The sequence below is a fragment of the Coregonus lavaretus genome (assembly GCF_964263955.1).
Source record: "Coregonus lavaretus genome assembly, chromosome: 28".
NCBI lineage: Eukaryota > Metazoa > Chordata > Actinopteri > Salmoniformes > Salmonidae > Coregonus > Coregonus lavaretus.
The window spans coordinates 20,090,667-20,112,806 of record NC_140015.1 but is presented as its reverse complement, the minus strand read 5'-3'; the positions used below and the strand labels follow the sequence as shown (position 1 = coordinate 20,112,806).

General features: G+C 42.7%; 1 protein-coding gene across 1 annotated transcript; it reads left to right on the top strand.

Annotated features, from left to right (window-relative positions):
• Positions 1-4,819: 4,819 nt before the first annotated feature.
• On the top strand, positions 4,820-13,742 carry LOC311104014 (prostaglandin E2 receptor EP1 subtype-like; the record flags this gene model as incomplete). The annotated part of the gene is made up of 3 exons (XM_084145661.1): positions 4,820-4,949; positions 9,656-10,569; positions 13,470-13,742. The coding sequence occupies 3 exons, from the start codon at positions 4,820-4,822 to the stop codon at positions 13,740-13,742; spliced, it is 1,317 nt and encodes a 438-aa protein (XP_084001787.1).
• Positions 13,743-22,140: the final 8,398 nt, after the last annotated feature.

The window sequence follows — 22,140 nt, the reverse complement described above, 5'->3', positions numbered from 1 at the left end:
TTATTGGGGCCAAATGCTGATTTTTTCAATCGCTAATTATGGCGAGAGATGGAACAATGGCGTCCACTACAAAACGAGGCAGTGGAAAATGTTGTCTGAGGCCAAGTAATACAGACTCCAGCTTAAGTTTATCCTAAACTTCTGGAGTAAAGTTAGTGGGTCAAAGTGGCTCTGGGGCTTGTGGCTGAAGACCACAAACATTGAAACCAGCAATGTTTCAGAAGGTTCTCGCCTTAGGGTCCAATGTCAACAACCAAAAGCACCCAGTGCCGTTCTGAGCGTAACCTCTCAGTGATGATGGTCCCGGTAAAAGCTAGTGTGATGCGATATCTGCCTTCGCTATCAGATCCTGGCCTGCACCACACGAATCCTCTCCTACCATTCAAAGTGAAGCACTACCAGTGCCCAAGATGCTTCCTTCGCAAGTGTGCCAGCGAGTTAATCAAAGCCTCGCTGGTGCAAAGAAACATTCATTGGGACATAATACCGCAGAGCATTTGCTCAGTTGCAGTCAAGGCCCTGTCATAGCAGATTTATCTGGGCTACCACCTAAAGAAAAGTAAGGTTTTTTTGTCTGACAGTAATAGCTGTTAGCCTTTTCCCACCTGTCTTTGGAGTCTCAGCTGTGGTAGTCATGATTCTGTTGCTCTAGCTGTGTAAATATAACATTAAACACATAATAAGCACACCTTGTACTTGAACAAAAGCTTTTCTTGCAAATTTTTGGAGTAGAGCACTTTTGCAGGGTGAAAAGGCCTCCTCTCCTTTCTGCTCCCTCTCTTTTCACTACTCTTTCCTCCATGACCACAGAGTTAATACCCTGCCTACAAGGTGTTGATCTTAGCTGCCTTCCAGGTTCCATACTGGCTTGACCTGTCAGTTTCTGGGCCTGATTAAACCAAGCAAATAGCTTCACCTGTCTCTGATGTTGGTCTGTGTAGTGTGCTGGCTGGCTGGCGGACTCACATAACCTGATGGATTCCATTGCTTGCTTCATTAGGCTGTCAGTCAAGGAGAATGTTTTCTCTGTCTGATTTTGTAGTAGCTGAAAGACTATACTGTAGATGAATATATCTTATATACCATAGACCTCTGCTGTTTTGACATAGAATGGCATATCAAAACCAACCTTTGTTTTTCTGCGGATTTCCGATATAGTAGAAAATAAATGCTTAATTGTTGATGATGGGGACATGGGGTATCTGAGGCGTTCCCCTGCTACTCAAAAAGAGCACACATAGTACTGTGTATAGGACTATGTCTGAGGGCCTTATAGGTTCACTGTCAGCCTGTGGCTTATTATGAAAATATATTGTACTTACTTGCTTAAAAAGGAAGTGTGATACATTGAAATGTAGAATCTTTATTGGAGATGCTTTTTAATCCAAGACAAGGCTTAATCTCTGTCCCGGAAAATCTGTATTACCCCAATGTTTACAAGGCCAAAGGCTGAATTGACTCTATGGCAAGCTAACACAGGTTACATGCACAACACAGCTGTAACTACAGGCACTCACCGTAGGGATGTTTGCAGAGGCAGGGGCAGATCTGGTTTGCATTGATGATCCTCTTCAACCTCTATACAGATGGGAGAACATCGTCTAAATAGAATTTCATTAGCACTAATTTCAAAAAGCTAGATGGAGGTCGAGCTGTTATGGATGTTTTGGAATGGGATTTTTCCACTGAACATTATGTGGCATCTTATGTTACTATAAAGTTGCTCAACATAACACCTGACAGACATCTGTGACAGACATCTGTAAAATGTTTTATTTTCATTTTACTGAAAATATACTGTACCTTGCATACCTCTTCCTTACCATAACCCCAAAAAATGTTTTGCAGAGCATGAAAAGTTATCCAGGCTATGTTTTCGGTTTCCAAGAGCAGAACCAATATGCTAGTGAATCCGGAAAGGTAATGTTTGTATACAATAAAGGTGCTTGGACCAACCACTTTGAATATTTTCTCTCAAGGAATTGAATTCCTTTAAAATAGATAGTATAAACATGATGGCTATTTGCATGTGGAAACTTTACTACACCTTTAAAGGGCAACTCCACAACTTTTCAACCTGATTTTCATTATCTCCAGCACAATACCAACATACACTACATGACCAAAAACATGTGGTCACCTGCTCGTCGAACAGGCTTTCTACTAGATGTTGGAACATTGCTGCGGGGACTTGCTTCCATTCAGCCACAAGAGCATTAGTGAGGTCGGGCACTGATGTTGGAAAATTAGGCTTGGCTCGCAGTCGGCATTCCAATTCATCCCAAAGGTGTTTGATGGGGTTAAGGTCAGGGCTCTATGCAGGCCAGTCAATTTCTTCCACATCGATCTCGACAAACCATTTTGTGCACGGGGGCATTGTCATGCTGAGACAGGAATGGGCCTTCCCCAAACTGTTGCCACAAAGTTGGAAGTACAGAATAGTCTAGAATGCCATTGTATGCTGTAGTGTTAAGATTTCCCTTCACTGGATGTAAGGGGCCTAGCCCGAACCATGAAAAACAGCCCGAGACCATTATTCCTCCTCCACCAAACTTTACAGTTGGCACTATGCATTCGGGCAGGTAGTGTTCTCCTGGCATCCGCCAAACCCAGATTCATCAGTCGGACTGCCAGATGGTGAAGCATGATTCGTCACTCCAGAGAACACGTTTCCACTGATCCAGAGTCCAATGGCGGCTAGCTTTACACCACTTCAACCAACATTTGGCATTGTGCATGGTGATCTTAGGCTTGTGTGAAATTGTATACACCTGTCAGCAACGGGTGTGGCTGATTAGCCGAATCCACTATTTTGAAGGGGTGTCCACATACTTTTGTATGTAAAGTGTATGTGAAAGCAAGTTTGGTAGAAAAAATATGAAGTTAAAAAGTTCTGCCCGATGACATCATCAAAATGTTAAACATTTTTACAACAGTGATGCCTCCCGAGTGGCACAGCGGTCTAAGGCACTGCATCGCAGTGCTAGAGGCGTCACTACAGATCCGGGTTAGATCCCAGGCTGTGTCACAGCCAGCCGCGACCGGGAGACCCATGAGGCGGCGTACAATTGGCCCAGTGTCGTCCGGGTTAGGGGAGGGTTTCGCCGGCTGGAATGTCCTTGTCCCATCGCGCTCTAGTGACTCCTTGTGGAGGCCGGACACATGCATGCTGACTTCGGTCGCCAGCTGTACAGTGTTTCCTCCGACACATTGGTGCGGCTGGCTTCCGGGTTAAGCGAGCAGTGTGTCAAGAAGCAGTGCGGCTTGTGGGGGTCGTGTTTCAGAGGACGCATGGCTCTCGACCTTCGCCTCTCCCAAGTCCGTACAGGAGTTGCAGTGATGGGACAACATTTACATTTACGTCATTTAGCAGACGCTCTTATCCAGAGCGACTTACAAATAGGTGCATTCACCTTATAGCCAGTAGGATAACCACTTTACAATGTTGTTGTTGTTGTTTTTGGGGGGGGGGGGGGGTAAGGGGGGGGTAGAAGGATTACTTTATCCTATCCCAGGTATTCCTTAAAGAGGTGGGGTTTCAAATGTCTCCGGAAGGTGGTGAGTGACTCCGCTGTCCTGGCGTCGTGAGGGAGCTTGTTCCACCATTGGGGTGCCAGAGCAGCGAACGGTTTTGACTGGGCTGAGCGGGAACTATGCTTCCGCAGAGGTAGGGGAGCCAGCAGGCCAGAGGTGGATGAACCCAGTGCCCTCGTTTGGGTGTAGGGACTGATCAGAGCCTGAAGGTACGGAGGTGCCGTTCCCCTCACAGCTCCGTAGGCAAGCACCATGGTCTTGTAGCAGATGCGAGCTTCAACTGGAAGCCAGTGGAGTGTGCGGAGGAGCGGGGTGACGTGAGAGAACTTGGGAAGGTTGAACACCAGACGGGCTGCGGCATTCTGGATGAGTTGTAGGGGTTTAATGGCACAGGCAGGGAGCCCAGCCAACAGCGAGTTGCAGTAATCCAGACGGGAGATGACAAGTGCCTGGATTAGGACCTGTGCCGCTTCCTGTGTAAGGCAGGGTCGTACTCTCCGAATGTTGTAGAGCATGAACCTACAGGATCGGGTCACCGCCTTGATGTTAGCGGAGAACGACAGGGTGTTGTCCAGGGTCACGCCAAGGCTCTTCGCACTCTGGGAGGAGGACACAACAGAGTTGTCAACCGTGATGGCGAGATCAAGACTGTAACTACCAATTGGATATCACAAAATTAGGGATAAAAATAGGTAAAAAGTACCACAAAAATAACTGTGATTTTAAAACACTATGATATCTGCAGTGATGTGGAGAGCAAGAATTTTATTTATTTTTTACTTTTAATGCTACCCTGTGATGTCACAGATAATTTTTTTTAAGACCTTTCTTCTTATCTTTTTAACCACAGATCATAGAAACCCGCTGTTTTCACATATGTAGACACTGGTTTGGTGCTGGAGATAATGAATATAAGGTTGAAAAGTGGCGGAATTGCCCTTTAATAATGTTGTAATAACTAAACATTGGTCAAACTCCTGCCACCTGTTTTGTTTTAACGCTGTAAGATACTGTACTTTGACATTAGGCTACATTACATGATCTTTGGATGTTATAGTTACATGTCAATGTGTAAAGTTGGTCGTTATATAAAATGGCAGCATTAATGGAATATCTAATTAGTTTCCAATAAGTTATTGGGTAGCACTCCCCGTTCCCTTTCACTGAACTGCTGTGATAAGGATACATGCATTCCTCTCGCGGACTCCAAGACGCCCAGGGGCTGCGTCGACGCGGTTCAAGTCTATAAAGAGGGCTGAGCAACGAAACAAATGTTGAATAGTACATGGTTGGCTGTGCAACCTTTTGGAGACTGGGTCTTGATCTTGGTGACGGACTTCTCATGCTGTTGCTCGTTTTATTTTCTTTAGGAGAGAATGAGGCACTCGGAATACATGACTTCACTATCAGCTCAGGTGAATCATTGTTGATAATAAGTAACATTCTCGTGGATTAATCCCTGAGTTTAAGGAACATTTGAATTTCATGGTTCACAGTGAAAGGATTTAACATTTGAAAACCGAAGGAATAACTCTTCATTTGTGTCTATGGATTCACTGTTTGGTCAGGTAATATCATTATTACTTATTTCACAACATTAATGATCTTCTTGTAGCCTATACTGCTGAACTAGCTTTGATAATGCACACAGATCCCTTTTAATTTGTACATGGCAAATTAATTGAATAGCACATTGGGTCATTTTATATTTATAAATCATTCAGGATATTTACAATGAACAATTGTTTGTTTTTTTTTCGAACAAAATGGGTGAAAGTAGGGGGAAATATTTTTTCCCTTGTCAAAATTTACACTCCATGTAATTAGTAGTTACATACACTGTTCATGTTAATAAGGCTTTTTAGAAGAACTATACATGTTTTTTGTTTTACCAATAATAAGTGCACATGTATTGTGCTGAATTAGTATGATTTCATTTCTTTTTTAAACCTGAAATTCTCTCATGAGAAGAAATCGTTTTCAACTCTCTCATTCAGCAATGTCTTTGGGTGCATTCGTAAATTGCCTCCAGTGTGTCAGAATGGCTCTGGGTCGTTCATAAATTCAGAGTGTTGTCAGATTATCTGTTCATAAATTCAGAGCGCTTCGCTCTCGGAGCGTTCAGAGTCCACACTGGACGCTCTGCCCGAGGAGTAGGGTTGATCCGAGCGTTCTGACCTCACAACGGCAGTCAAGCACCTAAGCTAACTGGCTAAAGCTGGCTAGCTTGCTTGCTACTTCCAGACAAAAACGAGAGAACACCTCACTCTGACCATTTTACTCACCCTAGCAGAGTTGGTTAGGCTGTTTTCATGTTATCTAGAGCGTTAGTGACTGTAACTGTGCTGCTGGCAACAATTTAATTACGTTTTTTCCGAAGACGTTTACTGACACCGGTCATATTCAACGGGTGTTGCACGTTCGTAAATTAATCAATTATTCTGTGCTCTGGCACACTCAGACGAGAGTGCTCTGAACTCGGAGTAGAGAGACTGAGTTAATTTACGAACGCACCCTTTGTTAGACATTTTTGTTTTCGATTAGAAAAGCCAAAGAACAAGGACTGCAAATGCACCCTATAAAACTGTAGTAGCCTATGTGGCGTTTGGCAAGGCAGGGGCATTACCTTTGTGTGAGTGAGTGTGTGTGTGTGTGTGTGTGTGTGTGTGTGTGTGTGTGTGTGTGTGTGTGTGTGTGTGTGTTTCTCATTAACAAAGGTAAGGTCTCTCTGCTACAATCAATCCGAAATCATTGCTACATCGATTCTGAGTAACTCATGAGAAAACACACCCTACACAGACTAGGCACAGTATAGGATTTTATGTATTTTGGAATAAATATTGTGACTCTCTGTTCTGTTGTTCTGCATTGAAGGGTGTGAAGAAGAAGGAACATTTTGATTTGATTGTCATCGTGTAGCTGCTAGGCCTACGGGTCTGCTATCATGATAGAGCACCTTTCACAGAATGTGTGCTGTGTGACTGTCAGACATGGTCAAGACTTGATGGAGCACCTTTCACAAGAACTGTCTTGACTTGTCCTGCATTCTCAGGTTGCAGAGTACCATGAAGGGGAAACTGTTTGGCATTTGTCTACAATAGGCTATTTAAAGGACACTAGCTAGCTCCCAGATAGGCCTACAGTCCGGTAGACTACCTACATGATGCAATTATTTATAGAGAAGAGCGAGATTATTTGTATTTGTCAAATGGCCAAGCATCATCATTACGTCACCAGAATAAGACCCTAGATATTTATTGGAAAGGAGCATCAAGAGCGTCACGGTGCGCTTTCACCACACTGAAGTTCATCATCATTTATTTAATGCGTAGCCTAATAAACGACATGCTTTCCGGAGTCTGACCACACAATTGTCATCATGCAACTACTACACAGGGACTACGCCTATGGATCTGCTGTCATGATAGAGCACCTTTCACAGAATGTGTGCTGTGTCACTGTCAGACACGGTCAAGACTTGATGGAGCAACTTTCACAAGAACTGTCTTGACTTGTCCTGCATTCTCAGGTTGCAGAGTAGTACCATGAGGGGGAAACTGTTTGGCCTTTGTCTACAATAGCCTATTTCAAGGACACTAACCAGGTTTCCATCCAACGTTTTAACGAGAGTTAGCATGCAGTTTATTAGGCTACAAATTAAATAAATTATGATGAACTTCACAGGGTGGTGAAAGTGCAAGGTGACGAGTTTGATGCTCCTTTCCAATAAATATTCAGGGTCTTATTCTGGTGACATGATCATCTACGCTTGTCTGCCGTTTGACAAATACAAATAATCTCGCTGTTGTGTCCATAATAATCTAATCACGTAGGCTTTACATCCAATTGGCAACCGATTTTCATGCGAATATTCAAAAATCAGCATATGCACATTTTCCCACAAGAGATGTGTTTCCATCAAATTGACTTTCTGCGGATGGTTTTCCCACAAGAGATGTGTTTCCATCAAATTGACTTTCTGCGGATGAAAGTCTGTCCGTGATGAAATAGTGAACAAAAAAAACAACTTTTGCGGTTACATTCCCATGTACCGAATAAAAAATACAAGTTAAATGGGTTTCCGCATTTCCAACTCTACTGATGGTTATGTCACAAAAAATGTTGAGTTAAATAGCGAATGTTCACTCTAATCTTGGCACGTGCGCTCTAGCTAACACCTCGCAGATAAAGTGCGGGTAGGCTACCTATATAATATAATATATAATATAGGCTAATATATATAATATAATAATAATAATATAATATGCCATTTAGCAGACGCTTTTATCCAAAGCGACTTACAGTCATGCGTGCATACATTATTATTATTATTATTATTATTATATATTTTATTTTTTTTGTGTATGGGTGGTCCCGGGGATCGAACCCACTACCTTGGCGTTACAAGCGCCGTGCTCTACCAGCTGAGCTACAGAGGACCACAGCGCCTTCGGAAAGTATTCAGACCACTTACATTTTTCCACATTTTGTTAGGTTACAGCCTTATTCTAAAATGGATTCAATTGTTTTCCCTCATCAATCTACACACAATACCTCATAATGACAAAGCAAAAACGGTTTTATAGACATTTTGGCTAATTTATAAAAAAAAAAATAATAATAATATCATATTTACATAAGTATTGAGACTCTTTACTAAGTACTTTGTTGAAGCACCTTTGGCAGCGATTACAGCCTCGAGTCTTCTTGGGTATGATGCTACAAGCTTGGTATGCCTGTATTTGGGGGAGTTTCTCCCATTCTTCTCTGCAGATCCTCTCAAGCTCTGTTGGCTTGGATGGGGAGAATTGCTGCACAACTATTTTCAGGTCTCTCCAGAGATGTTCGATCAGGTTCAAGTCCAGGCTCTGGCTGGGCTACTCAAGGCCATTCAGAGACTTGTTCTGAAGCCACTCCTGCGTTGTCTTGGCTGTGTGCTTAGGGTCGTTGTCCTGTTGGAAGGTGAACCCTCGGCCCAGTCTGAGGTCCTGAGCGCCCTGGAGCAGGTTTTCATCAAGGATCTCTCTGTACTTTGCTCTGTTCATCTTTCCCTCGACCCTGACTAGTCTTCCAGTCCCTGCCGATGAAAAACATCCCCACAACATGATGCTGCCACCACCATGCTTCACCGTAGGGATGGTGCCAGGTTTCCTCCAGATGTGACGCTTGGCCTTCAGGCCAAAGAGTTCAATCTTGGTTTCATCAGACCAGAGAATCTTGTTTCTCATGGTCTGAGAGTTTTTTTGCTTTTTGCTCTGACATGCACAGTCAACTGTGGGACCTTATATAGACAGCTGTGTGCCTTTCCAAATCATGTCCAATCAATTGAATTTAACACAGGTGGACTCCAATCAAGTTGTAGAAACATCTCAAGGATGATCAATGGAAACAGGATGCACCTGAGCTCAATTTCGAGTCTCATAACAAAGGGTCTGAATACTTATGTAAATAAGGTATTTCTGTTTTTTGTTTTTTATACATTTGCTAACATTTGTCATTATGGGGTATTGTGTGTAGATTGCTGAGGAAATTGTTTTATTTAATCGATTTTAGAATAAGGCTGTAACGTAACAAAATGTGGAAAAATCAAGGGGTCTGAATACTTTCCGAAGGCACTGTACATGATGAGATTAATATGGACAAAAGAGCGAGATTACTTGTATTTGTCAAACGGTAGCCAAGCATCGATCATCGTGTCACCAGAATAAGACTTTCAATATTTATTGGGAAGGAGCATCAAGCTCATCACCTTCCACTTTCACCACTCTGTGAAGTTTATCATCTGTAGCCTAATAAATTGCTTGCTTTCCCGATTCCTATCATCGCGTGACTCCAAGTCTATTTCGATATGATGGTTATTATATCAATATTTGCGCATAAAAGCATTTCCACCGCCATTTCTTGCATAATTAACTTTACTTTAAGATTTATTGTTGTTAGGTAATAACTGAATACTGAATGAGTTTTTGTTTCACCAGTAAAATGTGTCTTTATTCTATGTATAATAGGCTATTGGTTACTTCGCAAGTTTGGTTATGGGAGTACTATATATTAGTGAGGTTAGGAGTTTTTCCTGGTCAACTGGTCAGTATATTAATTATAACACTTTTCCTATTTGCAGTGCTCTCCCACTCTGAAGACCACCATGACTCCCAGAGGCCAGTGATGTTGGCCATGCAGCACTACAACTCCTCAGGCCTGGCTGCCCCCCATCTCCTCCCCAACCAGACCTGGGGGGTGGAGGGGGTGCCGGCCATGGCCTGGAGGGCAAACATCACAGAGAGGCCCATGTCTCCCCCCAGTAACCCCACAGCAGCCGGCCTCTCCATGACCCTGGGCATCCTGTCCAACATCGTGGCCCTGGTCATCCTGGCCAAAGCCTACGCCCGCCTGCGCCGCCGCTCCAAGGCCACCTTCCTGCTCTTCGCCAGCTCCCTGGTGGCCACAGACTTTGCCGGCCACGTCATCCCCGGTGCCCTAGTGTTGAGGCTGTACTCAGCTGGGGCTGCGACTGGGCCCTTAGCTCGCGCTGCCACCGATGCCCCCTGCCAGTTCCTAGGGGGTAGCATGGTGTTCTTCGGCTTGTGCCCATTGTTTCTGGGCTGTGCCATGGCTGCTGAACGCTGCCTGGGCGTCACACAGCCCCTGCTCCATGCCTCACTGGTCACCACGGCTCGCACCAAGATGGCGCTGGCTCTCATCTGGCTGCTGGCTCTGTGTGTGGCCCTCCTGCCCTTCTTCAGGCTGGGGGCCTACACCTACCAGTACCCCTGGACCTGGTGCTTCATCAGGGTCCTGGGAGAGACTCAGGAGACGGACGTGGCCTTTGTCATGCTGTTCTCTGGACTGGGCCTGGCCTCTCTGACTGTGGCCCTGGTGTGTAATACCATCAGTGGGGTCACGCTGGTGCTTGCCAGACTGCGTAAGAAGTGTAAGACCTGCTACCGTCGCTCAGCCAAGTCCCACGACATTGAGATGGTGGCCCAGCTGGTGGGCATTATGATCACCTCTTGCATCTGCTGGAGCCCCCTGCTGGTGAGTTGGGAAAGTTCAGTTCACTGAAGCTCACAATTCTGCATGAATCAGTGTAGGGGTCAAAACTATCTTTATTGAGGTCTCTTTTCAAACCTTACCATGGAAATTGAAAGGAAATGCTCCCACGTTAGCGGGGACTGCATTCACGGTAAACGCTGCATATGTCTGCTCAATCGGAAAATCCCACATTAAAAAAGACTAGTATACTATGGTATAAATCAGGGCTCTCCAACACTGTTCCTGGAAAGCTGGCGTCCTGTAGGCTTTTGCTCCAATCCCAATCTAGCGCATCTGATTCTAATAATTAGCTGGTTGATAAACTGAATCAGGTTAGTTACAACTGGGGTTGGAGTGGACACCTACAGGAGGGTAGCTCTCTTGGAATAGGGTTAAATAACCCTGGTATAAAAACTATCTTAACAGATAGTTTAACACTTCTGCTCTTTTCTGTAACCTGTAGGGAACACAATATGGTCTATACTTGGCATGAAGGTTTCTCACTTATGGGTGGCACAAATTGGGCTATGGGGGAGGGGAATGGGCAGGGTATATGCAAATTAAATAATGTCGTCTCGTCTTTACTATAGTAAAAAACTTTTAGTGTTTTTACGGACTGTAGTGTTTTTGCGGACATCACGGTAGTATTTACTACAGTGTTCTTTTGCGGATAATACTGTAATATGAATTGTAGTATTCTACAGTACACTACAACATTCTATAGTAAGTACTACACATGATTCAGGGATACTACAGATACTACAGAATTCTATAGTAAACTGTAGTAATTTTTCATGTGGGTTACATTTACATTTCTATTGCGCAATCTGTAACGCTTCAGTGATACAGATTGAATAGAGCCCTTAATCTTCATTCACTGAGATACTGAAATGGATTTGACTTGGAACTATGGAAATGAAGAGTTAGAGCTCTATAATCGGAAATGATCCGAGTCATCACCTACCACTGAGCTGTGATAGGAATGACATGCTCTTCTGCATGCATCCCATTCTCAGGCTGTGTGAAAGTGCATGGTGGTTTATCATCAAATCATCAAATAAGAATGGTGTACATCAGCACTTCATGTAATCCTTATAAATAATAGTAATGTTCATAATTGTTTGTGGCTCAGAGGAATGTAAATATCCAAGATATTCTGACCTATAATTGTTTATTAATTATTTCAATTTAACCCTTATTTTACTAGGTAAGTTGACTGAGAACACATTCTGATTTACAGCAACGACCTGGGGAAAAGTTACAGGAGAGAGGAGGGGGGATGAATGAGCCAATTGGAAGCTGGGGATGATTAGGTGGCCATAATGGTATGAGGGCCAGATTGGAAATGTAGCCAGGACACCGAGGTTAACACCCTTACTCTTACGATAAGTGCAATGGGATCTTTAGTGACCACAGAGAGCAGGACACCCGTTTAACGTCTCATCCGAAAGACGGCACCCTGCACGGGGCAATGTCCCCAATCACTGCCCTGGGATCTTTTTGTTTTTGACCAGAGGAAAGAGTGCCTCTTACTGGCCCTCCAACATCGCTTCCAGCAGCATCTGGTCTCCCATCCAGGGCCAACCAGGACCGACCCACCCTGCTTAGCTTCCGAGGCAAGCCAGCAGTGCGCTGCAGGGTGGTATGCTGCTGGCTAAAACTCAAAAGCATAAAATAATATTGTAAAAATTATCTGCTAACAAAAGTAATTAATCCTCTCAGTAAATCTCCAAGATATTCTGCCCCATAAACTCAAAGGCCTGAAATAATATAGAAAATCTCTGCTAAGAATCCAGTAATAATTCATCCTCTTTTTGTATACCTTCTGAAATAGACACTTTCCAGTTCCCAGTCATAAACACTTAAAACACATGGAAAGACAGGGTGCACTGCACCAAGGGTATACATGAATAGTCATGGTGGGCCATTGATGGAATAAATTATAAATGATTTAAGGGCATGCCATTATGAAGGGCTTGAATAGCCCTGGTCTTGCTGGGCATCACCCTATTTCAGATTGGATTTCTGAAAGTCAGTGGTGCGTCAGAGTGGCTGACATTGAGAATGTTAGCACTGACAGGCATCATAGCTTCTCTCCTTTTCCAGTCTTCTGGGAAGGAGGAATATTAGCCAACAAAAATAATTTCATACAAACACATGATGATGGTTTGATGATTTTCAATCAAGGAGATTTTTTTGTACAATTCCAATACTAAGAATTTGGTATAAACTGTTGATATGTCATATCAATTATTCAGGTCCACTATAAAAGTAACTATTCATTTTGACACATAAACTGTGAGGAGTGAAAGAGGACAGACTATAAAACATGCTTCAAATTATGGCGGCCTGTTACTTGTCACCACTGGGTCTGTTCAAACTAGCCTTGAGCACCCCCCCCCCCCCGCCCCTCCCCCATCTCCCTCCCAAAAAGTATCTATTGTTCTTTATTTGCATAATACTGCACAAAAGTTGGGCCCAAGTATAATTACTGATGTGTGTACTAAATAGGAAACGCTTAGCATTTATTTTTTATTGTTGGGGAAATGTGAGAACCATTAAAGAGGCATTGTTTGTGCTTAAGATCTCTTAATAAGCTGTGGCTAATTGTTATAAATATTGCAATTAAGATTTATCATGCAATTTTGATTTTAGAGCCTGTGATTTATTACATCAGTACAGCTATTCATAGGAACACGTTGTGAAGATGCATTTTGACTGCTCCATTCATTTATTTATTTGTTCATATGTGGCATACTACAGTGGCAGGTAATATAGTTATATTACTAGCAGTGTATGCAGATTGATGCAAACATATATACACCAGCTGAACATCTCTATATCCTGCACAACCAGTGTAAAATACTTTGCTAAACTAACCTAGGTATCTGTGTTCCTTGCAGATCTTCGGCCTGATGTCAGTCACACGGTCCTACAGTGGTTCCATAGGCAGTGACCAGGACACATACAGGAGGTTGATGGTGATGGGCGTCCGGCTGGCCTCCTGGAACCAGATCCTGGACCCCTGGGTCTACATCCTGCTGCGCCGGGCCGTGCTGAGAAAGATCTACCGCATCACCAAGAGCCGAGCCAGCTTCAAGAACAGCACCTTCCGCCACTGGGACATCAGCTCCTTCCAGAACTCTGAGAAAATAAACACTGTCAACAGGATCTGAGGGAGAAGAAAAGCCACAGACAGAAAGAGACTTCTTATCAGGTCCTTTGTTGCTCTTGGTGCTTTATTTACGACCCAAGCCAACATGATGGACGGAGGAGAAGACTGAACCTCCAGCAGTAGGATCTAACAGCAGTGTTGGTGTATCACACAAAAGGAAATACCCATTGCCTATAAGACCTATGTTCCTTTATTGAGAACTGTGTGGGTCTGCCTGACTGTGAAAGTCTATGGGGTTTGGGATTAAAAACATCATCCTCCAGATCTTGGATCTCTGTCAGATTGATTTGATTGGCCAGTAAGACCTGATTTTGACTGTTGTGTGGAGAAGTCTCATAATTTTATGAGAAACAGCCAAACCAGACTATACTCAAACAAAGAAAATGGCATGAACGGATTTATAACAAAAAAATATGACCAAGTAAGGAGAGTATGCTTCACCTGGATACTGGACACATAGCACAGATAATTCTGGCCATGGAGAAAGGCCTGTTGTAAAATTGTATGGTAGGTCACGCAACATGAGTCTTTCTCTGTGTACATAACAGTACATGAAATGAAGCTGACTATAAGATCTCAACAACAAACATCTCAAATTATATATATGTGTGTGTGTGTGTGTGTGTGTTACTGTCAGTGTTTTTTGGAGTTCATACTTTGTTTGTTTGTGGAAATGTCAAAGTGCACTTTGACACATCATGAAGTCAGTGGCACTATGCCAAAGCAAAGTAAAGGCTGTGCTTTTACCTGTGCTTGAAGATGTGAAAGACATACAGTATGTGTCAAACCTGTAATGCTATTGACATGTGTGTATTTATTACTTACAGTTGAAGTCGGATGTTTACATACACCTTAGCCAAATAGATGTTAAACTCCATTTTTCACAATTCCTGACATTTAATCCTAGTAAAAATTCCCTGTCTTAGGTCAGTTAGGATCACCACTTTATTTTAAGAATGTGAAATGTCAGAATAATAGTAGAGAGAATTATTTATTTCAGATTTTATTTATTTAATCACATTCCCAGTGGGTCAGAAGTTTACATACACTCAATTAGTACTTGGTAGCATTGCCTTTAAATTGTTTAACTTGGGTCAAACGTTTCGCGTAGCCTTCCACAAGCTTCCCACAATAAGTTGGGTGAATTTTGGCCCATTCCTCCTGACAGAGCTGGTGTAACTGAGTCAGGTTTGTAGGCCTCCTTGCTCGCACAAGCTTTTTCAGTTCTGCCCACAAATTCTCTATAGGATTGAGGTCAGGGCTTTGTGATGGCCACTCCAATACCTTGACTTTGTTGTCCTTAAGCCATTTTGCCACAACTTTGGAAGTATGCTTGGAGTCATTGTCCATTTGGAAGACCCATTTGCGACCAAGCTTTAACTTCCTGACTGATGTCTTGAGATGTTGCTTCAATATATCCACATAATTTTCCTTCCTCATGATGCCATTTATTTTGTGAAGTGCACCAGTCCCTCCTGCAGCAAAGCACCCCACAGCATAATGCTGCCACCCCGTGCTTCACGGTTGGAATGGTGTTCTTCGGCTTGCAAGTCCCCCCTTTTTCCTCCAAACATAACGATGGTCATTATGGCCAAACAGTTCTATTTTTGTTTCATCAGACCAGAGGACATTTCTCAAAAAAGTACGATCTTTGTCCCCATGTGCAGTTGCAAACCGTAGTCTGGCTTTTTTATGGCAGTTTTGGAGCAGTGGCTTCTTCCTTGCTGAGTGGCCTTTCAGGTTATGTCGATATAGGACTTGTTTTACTGTGGATATAGATACGTTTGTACCTGTTTCCTCCAGCATCTTCACAAGGTCCTTTGCTGTTGTTCTGGGATTGATTTGCACTTTTCGCACAAAAGTACGTTCATCTCTAGGAGACAGAACCCCTCTCCTTCCTGAGCGGTATGACAGCTGCGTGGTCCCATGGTGTTTATACTTGTGTACTATTGTTTGTATAGATGAACGTGGTACCTTCAGGCATTTGGAAATTGCTCCCAAGGATGAACCAGACTTGTGGAGGTCTACAATTCTTTTTCTGAGGTCTTGGCTGATTTATTTTAATTTTCCCATGATGTCAAGCAAAGAGGCACTGAGTTTGAAGGTAGGCCTTGAAATACATCCACAGGTACACCTCCAATTGACTCAAATGATGTCAATTAGCCTATCAGAAGCTTCTAAAGCCATGACATCATTTTCTGGAATTTTCCAAGCTGTTTAAAGGCACGTCAACTTAGTGTTTGTAAACTTTTGACCCACTGGAATTGTGATACAGTAAATTATAAGTGAAATAATCTGTCTGTAAACAATTGTTGGAAAAATTACTTGTGTCGTGCACAAAGTAGATGTCCTAACCGACTTGCCAAAACTATAGTTTGTTAACAAGAAATTTGTGGAGTGGTAATGAGTTTTAATGACTCCAACCTAAGTGTATGTAAACTTTCGACTTCAACTGTATATTATTTCCCCAATTGTCTGGGGACCTACAGTGAGGGAAAAAAGTATTTGATCCCCTGCTGATTTTGTACGTTTGCCCACTGACAAAGACATGATCAGTCTATAATTTTAATGGTAGGTTTATTTGAACAGTGAGAGACAGAATAACAACAACAAAATCCAGAAAAACGCATGTCAAAAATGTTATAAATAAATAAATAAGTATTTGGCCCCTCTGCAAAACATGACTTAGTACTTGGTGGCAAAACCCTTGTTGGCAATCACAGAGGTCAGACGTTTCTTGTAGCTGGCCACCAGGTTTGCACACATCTCAGGAGGGATTTTGTCCCACTCCTCTTTGCAGATCTTCTCCAAGTCATTAAGATTTCGAGCCTGACGTTTTGGCAACTCGAACCTTCAGCTCCCTCCACAGATTTTCTATGGGATTAAGGTCTGGAGACTGGCTAGGCCACTCCAGGACCTTAATGTGCTTCTTCTTGAGCCACTCCTTTGTTGCCTTGGCCGTGTGTTTTGGGTCATTGTCATGCTGGAATACCCATCCACGACCCATTTTCAATGCCCTGGCTGAGGGAAGGAGGTTCTCACCCAAGATTTGACGGTACATTGCGCCGTCCATCATCCCTTTGATGCGGTGAAGTTGTTCTGTCCCCTTAGCAGAAAAACACCCCCAAAGCATAATGTTTCCACCTCCATGTTTGACGGTGGGGATGGTGTTCTTGGGGTCATAGGCAGCATTCCTCCTCCAAACATGGCGAGTTGAGTTGATGCCAAAGAGCTCAATTTTGGTCTCATCTGACCACAACACTTTCACCCAGTTCTCCTCTGAATCATTCAGATGTTCATTGGCAAACTTCAGACAGGCCTGTATATGTGCTGTCTTGAGCAGGAGGACCTTGCGAGCGCTGCAGGATTTCAAGCCTTCACGGCGTAGTGTGTTACCAATTGTTTTCTTGGTAACTATGGTCCCAGCTGCCTTGAGATCATTGACAAGTGTAGTTCTGGGCTGATTCCTCACCATTCTCATGATCATTGCAACTCCACGAGGTGAGATCTTGCATGGAGCCCCAGGCTGAGGGAGATTGACAGTTATTTTGTGTTTCTTCCATTTGCGAATAATCGCACCAACTGTTGTCACCTTCTCACCAAGCTGCTTGGCGATGGTCTTGTAGCCCATTCCAGCCTTGTGTAGGTCTACAATCTTGTCCCTGACATCCTTGAAGAGCTCTTTGGTCTTGGCCATGGTGGAGAGTTTGGAATCTGAATGATTGATTGCTTCTGAGGACAGGTGTCTTTTATACAGGTAACAAGCGGAGATTAGGAGCACTCCCTTTAAGAGTGTGCTCCTAATCTCAGCTCGTTACCTGTATAAAAGACACCTGGGAGCCAGAAATCTTTCTGATTGAGAGGGGGTCTAATACTTATTTCCCTCATTAAAATGCAAATCAATTGATAACATTTTTGACATGCGTTTTTCTGGATTTTGTTTTTGTTATTCTGTCTCTCATTGTTCAAATAAACCTACCATTAAAATTATAGACTGATAATTTCTTTGTCAGTAGGCAAACGTACAAAATCAGCAGGGGATCAAATACTTTTTTCCCTCACTGTAAATTAAGCTAAGTGTTGCAAAAGCTATGGAATGTAATGTTGTCTAATAAAGTTTATGTTGCATGTTACCCTTTTTTACTGAAAAACACATTTTACTTCAAATGAAACCACAAAATGGCCTGTCAGGGTCATAGCACCATGGTGCTAATCCCAGGGGAGATCAGAGGTGTGGAAAATGTCATCTGACAGGGTGAAGTAGAACAGAAATGATCTCAGTATAGGTATGAATTGATGCAAGTTTTCACTACTCCATCAATTGCAATAGTTGTAATGAAGGTTCAGAGTAAAGTGGTCTGTAATGGCTCATATTGATGAACTACCACAAATAATTTCCTTCAATACATACAACGCCTTACAATTACATTAATTTTCTCTGGGGTTTATGGGAATTATATGAATTCAATAAGGAATTCGAAAATAAGACAGCTCTACATCACAGAGTTGCTCCTTAAAATCCAGAAACAAAAAGGAATTTACATACAACCGCTTATCACACCAGGCCAAATAATTTGTTAGCGGAGTTTACCCTGAATCCCCCCCCTCCCTCACCAGCAAAGCACCCCCACACCATCACACCTCCTCCTCCATGCTTCACGATGGGAACCACACATGCAGAGATCATCCATTCACCTACTCTGTGTCTCACAAAGACACGGCGGTTGGAACCAAAAATCTCAAATTTGGACTCATCAGACCAAAGGACAGATTTCCACTGGTCTAATGTCCGTTGCTCGTGTTTCTTGGCCCAAGCAAGTCTTCTTCTTTAGTAGTGGTTCTTTGCAGCAATTCGACCATGAAGGCCTGATTCACGCAGTCTCCTCTGAACAGTTGATCAAATCAAATCAAATTGTATTGGTCACATGCACGTGTTTAGCAGATGTTATTGCGGGTGTAGCGAAATGCTTGTGCTTCTAGCTCCGACAGTGCAGTAATATCTAACAAGTAATATCTAACAATTTCACAACATATACCCAATATACACAAATCTAAGTTAGGAATGAATTAAGAATATATACATATATGGACGAGCGATGTCAGAGCGGCATGGACTAGTATAGTAGAATACAGTAGAATAGTATAGAATACAGTATATACATATGAGGTGAGTAATGCAAGATATGTCAACATTATTAAAGTGACTAAGATACCATAGAATAGGATAGAATACAGTATATACATATGTGATGAGTAATGCAAGATATGTAAACATTATTAAAGTGGCCAGTGATTTCTAGTCTATGTCTATAGGCAGCAGCCTCTAATGTGCTAGTGATGGCTGTTTAAGAGTCTGATGGCCTTGAGATAGAAGCTGTTACTTGAACTCTGTGAAGCATTTATTTGTGCTGCAATCTGAGGTGCAGTTAATTGCCTATTTCTGAGGCTGGTAACTCTAATGAACTTATCCTCTGCAGCAGAGGTAACTCTGGTTCTTCCTTTCCTGTGGCGGTCCTCATTAGAGCCAGTTTCATCATAGCGCTTGATGGTTTTTGCGACTGCAGTTGAAGAAACTGACTGACCTTCATGTCATAAAGTAATGATGGACTGTTGTTTCTCTTTGCTTATTTGAGCTGTTCTTGCCATAATATGGACTTGGTCTTTTACCAAATAGGGCTATCTTCTATATACCACCCCTACCTTGTCACAACACAACTGATTGGCTCAAATGCATTAAGCAGGAAATAAATTCCACAAATTAACTTTTAACAAAGCACACCTGTTAATTGAAATGCATTCCAGGTGACTACCTCATGAAGCTGGTTGAGAGAATGCGAAGAGTGTGTAAAGCTGTCATCAAGGCAAAGTGTGGCTACTTTGAAGAATATAAAATATAAAATATATTTTGATTTGTTTAACACTTTATTGGTTACTACATGATTCCATATGTGTTATTTCATAGTTTTGATGTCTTCACTATTATTCTACAATGTAGAAAATAGTATAAATAAAGAAAAACCTTTGAATGAGTAGATGTGTCCAAACTTTTGACTGGTACTGTATCTGTGACAAGTCCTCTGTAGCTCAATAGGTAGAGCATGGCGCTTGTAATGCCAGGGTAGTGGGTTCGATCCCCGGGACCACCCATACGTAAAAATGTATGCACGCATGACTGTAAGTCGCTTTGGATAAAAGCGTCTGCTAAATGACATATTATTATTATAAAGCCAAGGAGAGGGCACAACTGAACTATCAGTCTGACTGTATAATATTATTTACTGTGATTCATTTCAAGAGGCAAAGTGTCTATCAGAGCCGCAAGCATGTATAATTTGACTATGGGAGAAAGGCCCCCATTCAATAGCAGTTGTCTGTAAAACCCTGCATCTTGATTTTAGGAGTTGTACTCATACGCAATAGACTCTTCATTATACTACAGTGACATCTAGTGAATGTTTTTGGGAGAGCAACAGCACAGATATCACATTCCCAAGAGCTGCAGAGAAATCCAGAAAAATACAGCATACTTTCCTATAGTCTACTATTCTACATTTTATCTTAATCGTGGAAATGAATATGTATTTGTTCCAATGACTGTGCCGGAAGCACAAGCATACTTGCCAAGCTGTTCCCCATCAAATTGTAACATTTAATCGAAACAGATTTTAGGCCCATTTATAGGGATATAGTCTGAGACAGATATGAAAACAACAAGCAGTCTATTAAAGGCTCAAGGTTTAGGTTTGCTTGTATAGTAGTAGGTAACAGTACAAAAGACATTGACACAAGTACACAAATGGATTGTTAGATATTTGCTCCTTTCTTAAGTGCAACAGTGCTTTCACAGGACTAGACACAGTGGGGAGAACAAGTATTTGATACACTGCCGATTTTGCAGGTTTTCCTACTTACAAAGCATGTAGAGGTCTGTAATTTTTATCATAGGTACACTTCAACTGTGAGAGACGGAATCTAAAACAAAAATCCAGAAAATCACATTGTATGATTTTTAAGTAATTCATTTGCATTTTATTGCATGACATAAGTATTTGATACATCAGAAAAGCAGAACTTAATATTTGGTACAGAAACCTTTGTTTGCAATTACAGAGATCATACGTTTCCTGTAGGTCTTGACCAGGTTTGCACACACTGCAGCAGGGATTTTGGCCCACTCCTCCTTACCTTCTCCAGATCCTTCAGGTTTTGGGGCTGTCGCTGGGCAATACGGACTTTCAGCTCCATCCAAAGATTTTCTATTGGGTTCAGGTCCGGAGACTGGCTAGGCCACTCCAGGACCTTGAGATGCTTCTTACAGAGCCACTCCTTAGTTGCCCTGGCTGTGTGTTTCGGGTCGTTGTCATGCTGGAAGACCCAGCCACAACCCATCTTCAATGCTCTTACTGAGGGAAGGAGGTTGTTGGCCAAGATCTCGCGATACATGGCCCCATCCATCCTCCCCTCAATACGGTGCAGTCGTCCTGTCCCCTTTGCAGAAAAGCATCCCCAAATAATTATGTTTCCACCTCCATGCTTCCCGGTTGGGATGGTGTTCTTGGGGTTGTACTCATCCTTCTTCTTCCTCCAAACACGGCGAGTGGAGTTTAGACCAAAAAGCTATATTTTTGTCTCATCAGACCACATGACCTTCTCCCATTCCTCCTCTGGATCATCGGCAAACTTCAGACGGGCCTGGACATGCGCTGGCTTGAGCAGGGGGACCTTGCGTGTGCTGCAGGATTTTAATCCATGACGGCATTGTGTGTTACTAATGGTTTTCTTTGAGACTGTGGTCCCAGCTCTCTTCAGGTCATTGACCAGGTCCTGCCGTGTAGTTCTGGGCTGATCCCTCACCTTCCTCATGATCATTGATGCCCCACGAGGTGAGATCTTGCATGGAGCCCCAGACCGAGGGTGATTGATCGTCATCTTGAACTTCTTCCATTTTCTAATAATTGCGCCAACAGTTGTTGCCTTCTCACCAAGCTGCTTGCCTATTGTCCTGTAGCCCATCCCAGCCTTGTGCAGGTCTACAATTTTATCCCTGATGTCCATACCTAGCTCTCTGGTCTTGGCCATTGTGGAGAGGTTGGAGTCTGTTTGATTGAGTGTGTGGACAGGTGTCTTTTATACAGGTAACGAGTTCAAACAGGTGCAGTTAATACAGGTAATGAGTGGAGAACAGGAGGGCTTCTTAAAGAAAAACTAACAGGTCTGTGAGAGCCGGAATTCTTACTTCTTACTGGTTGGTAGGTGATCAAATACTTATGTCATGCAATAAAATGTAAATTAATTACTTAAAAATCATACAATGTGATTTTCTGGATTTTTGTTTTAGATTCCGTCTCTCACAGTTGAAGTGTACCTATGATAAAAAATTACAGACCTCTACATGCTTT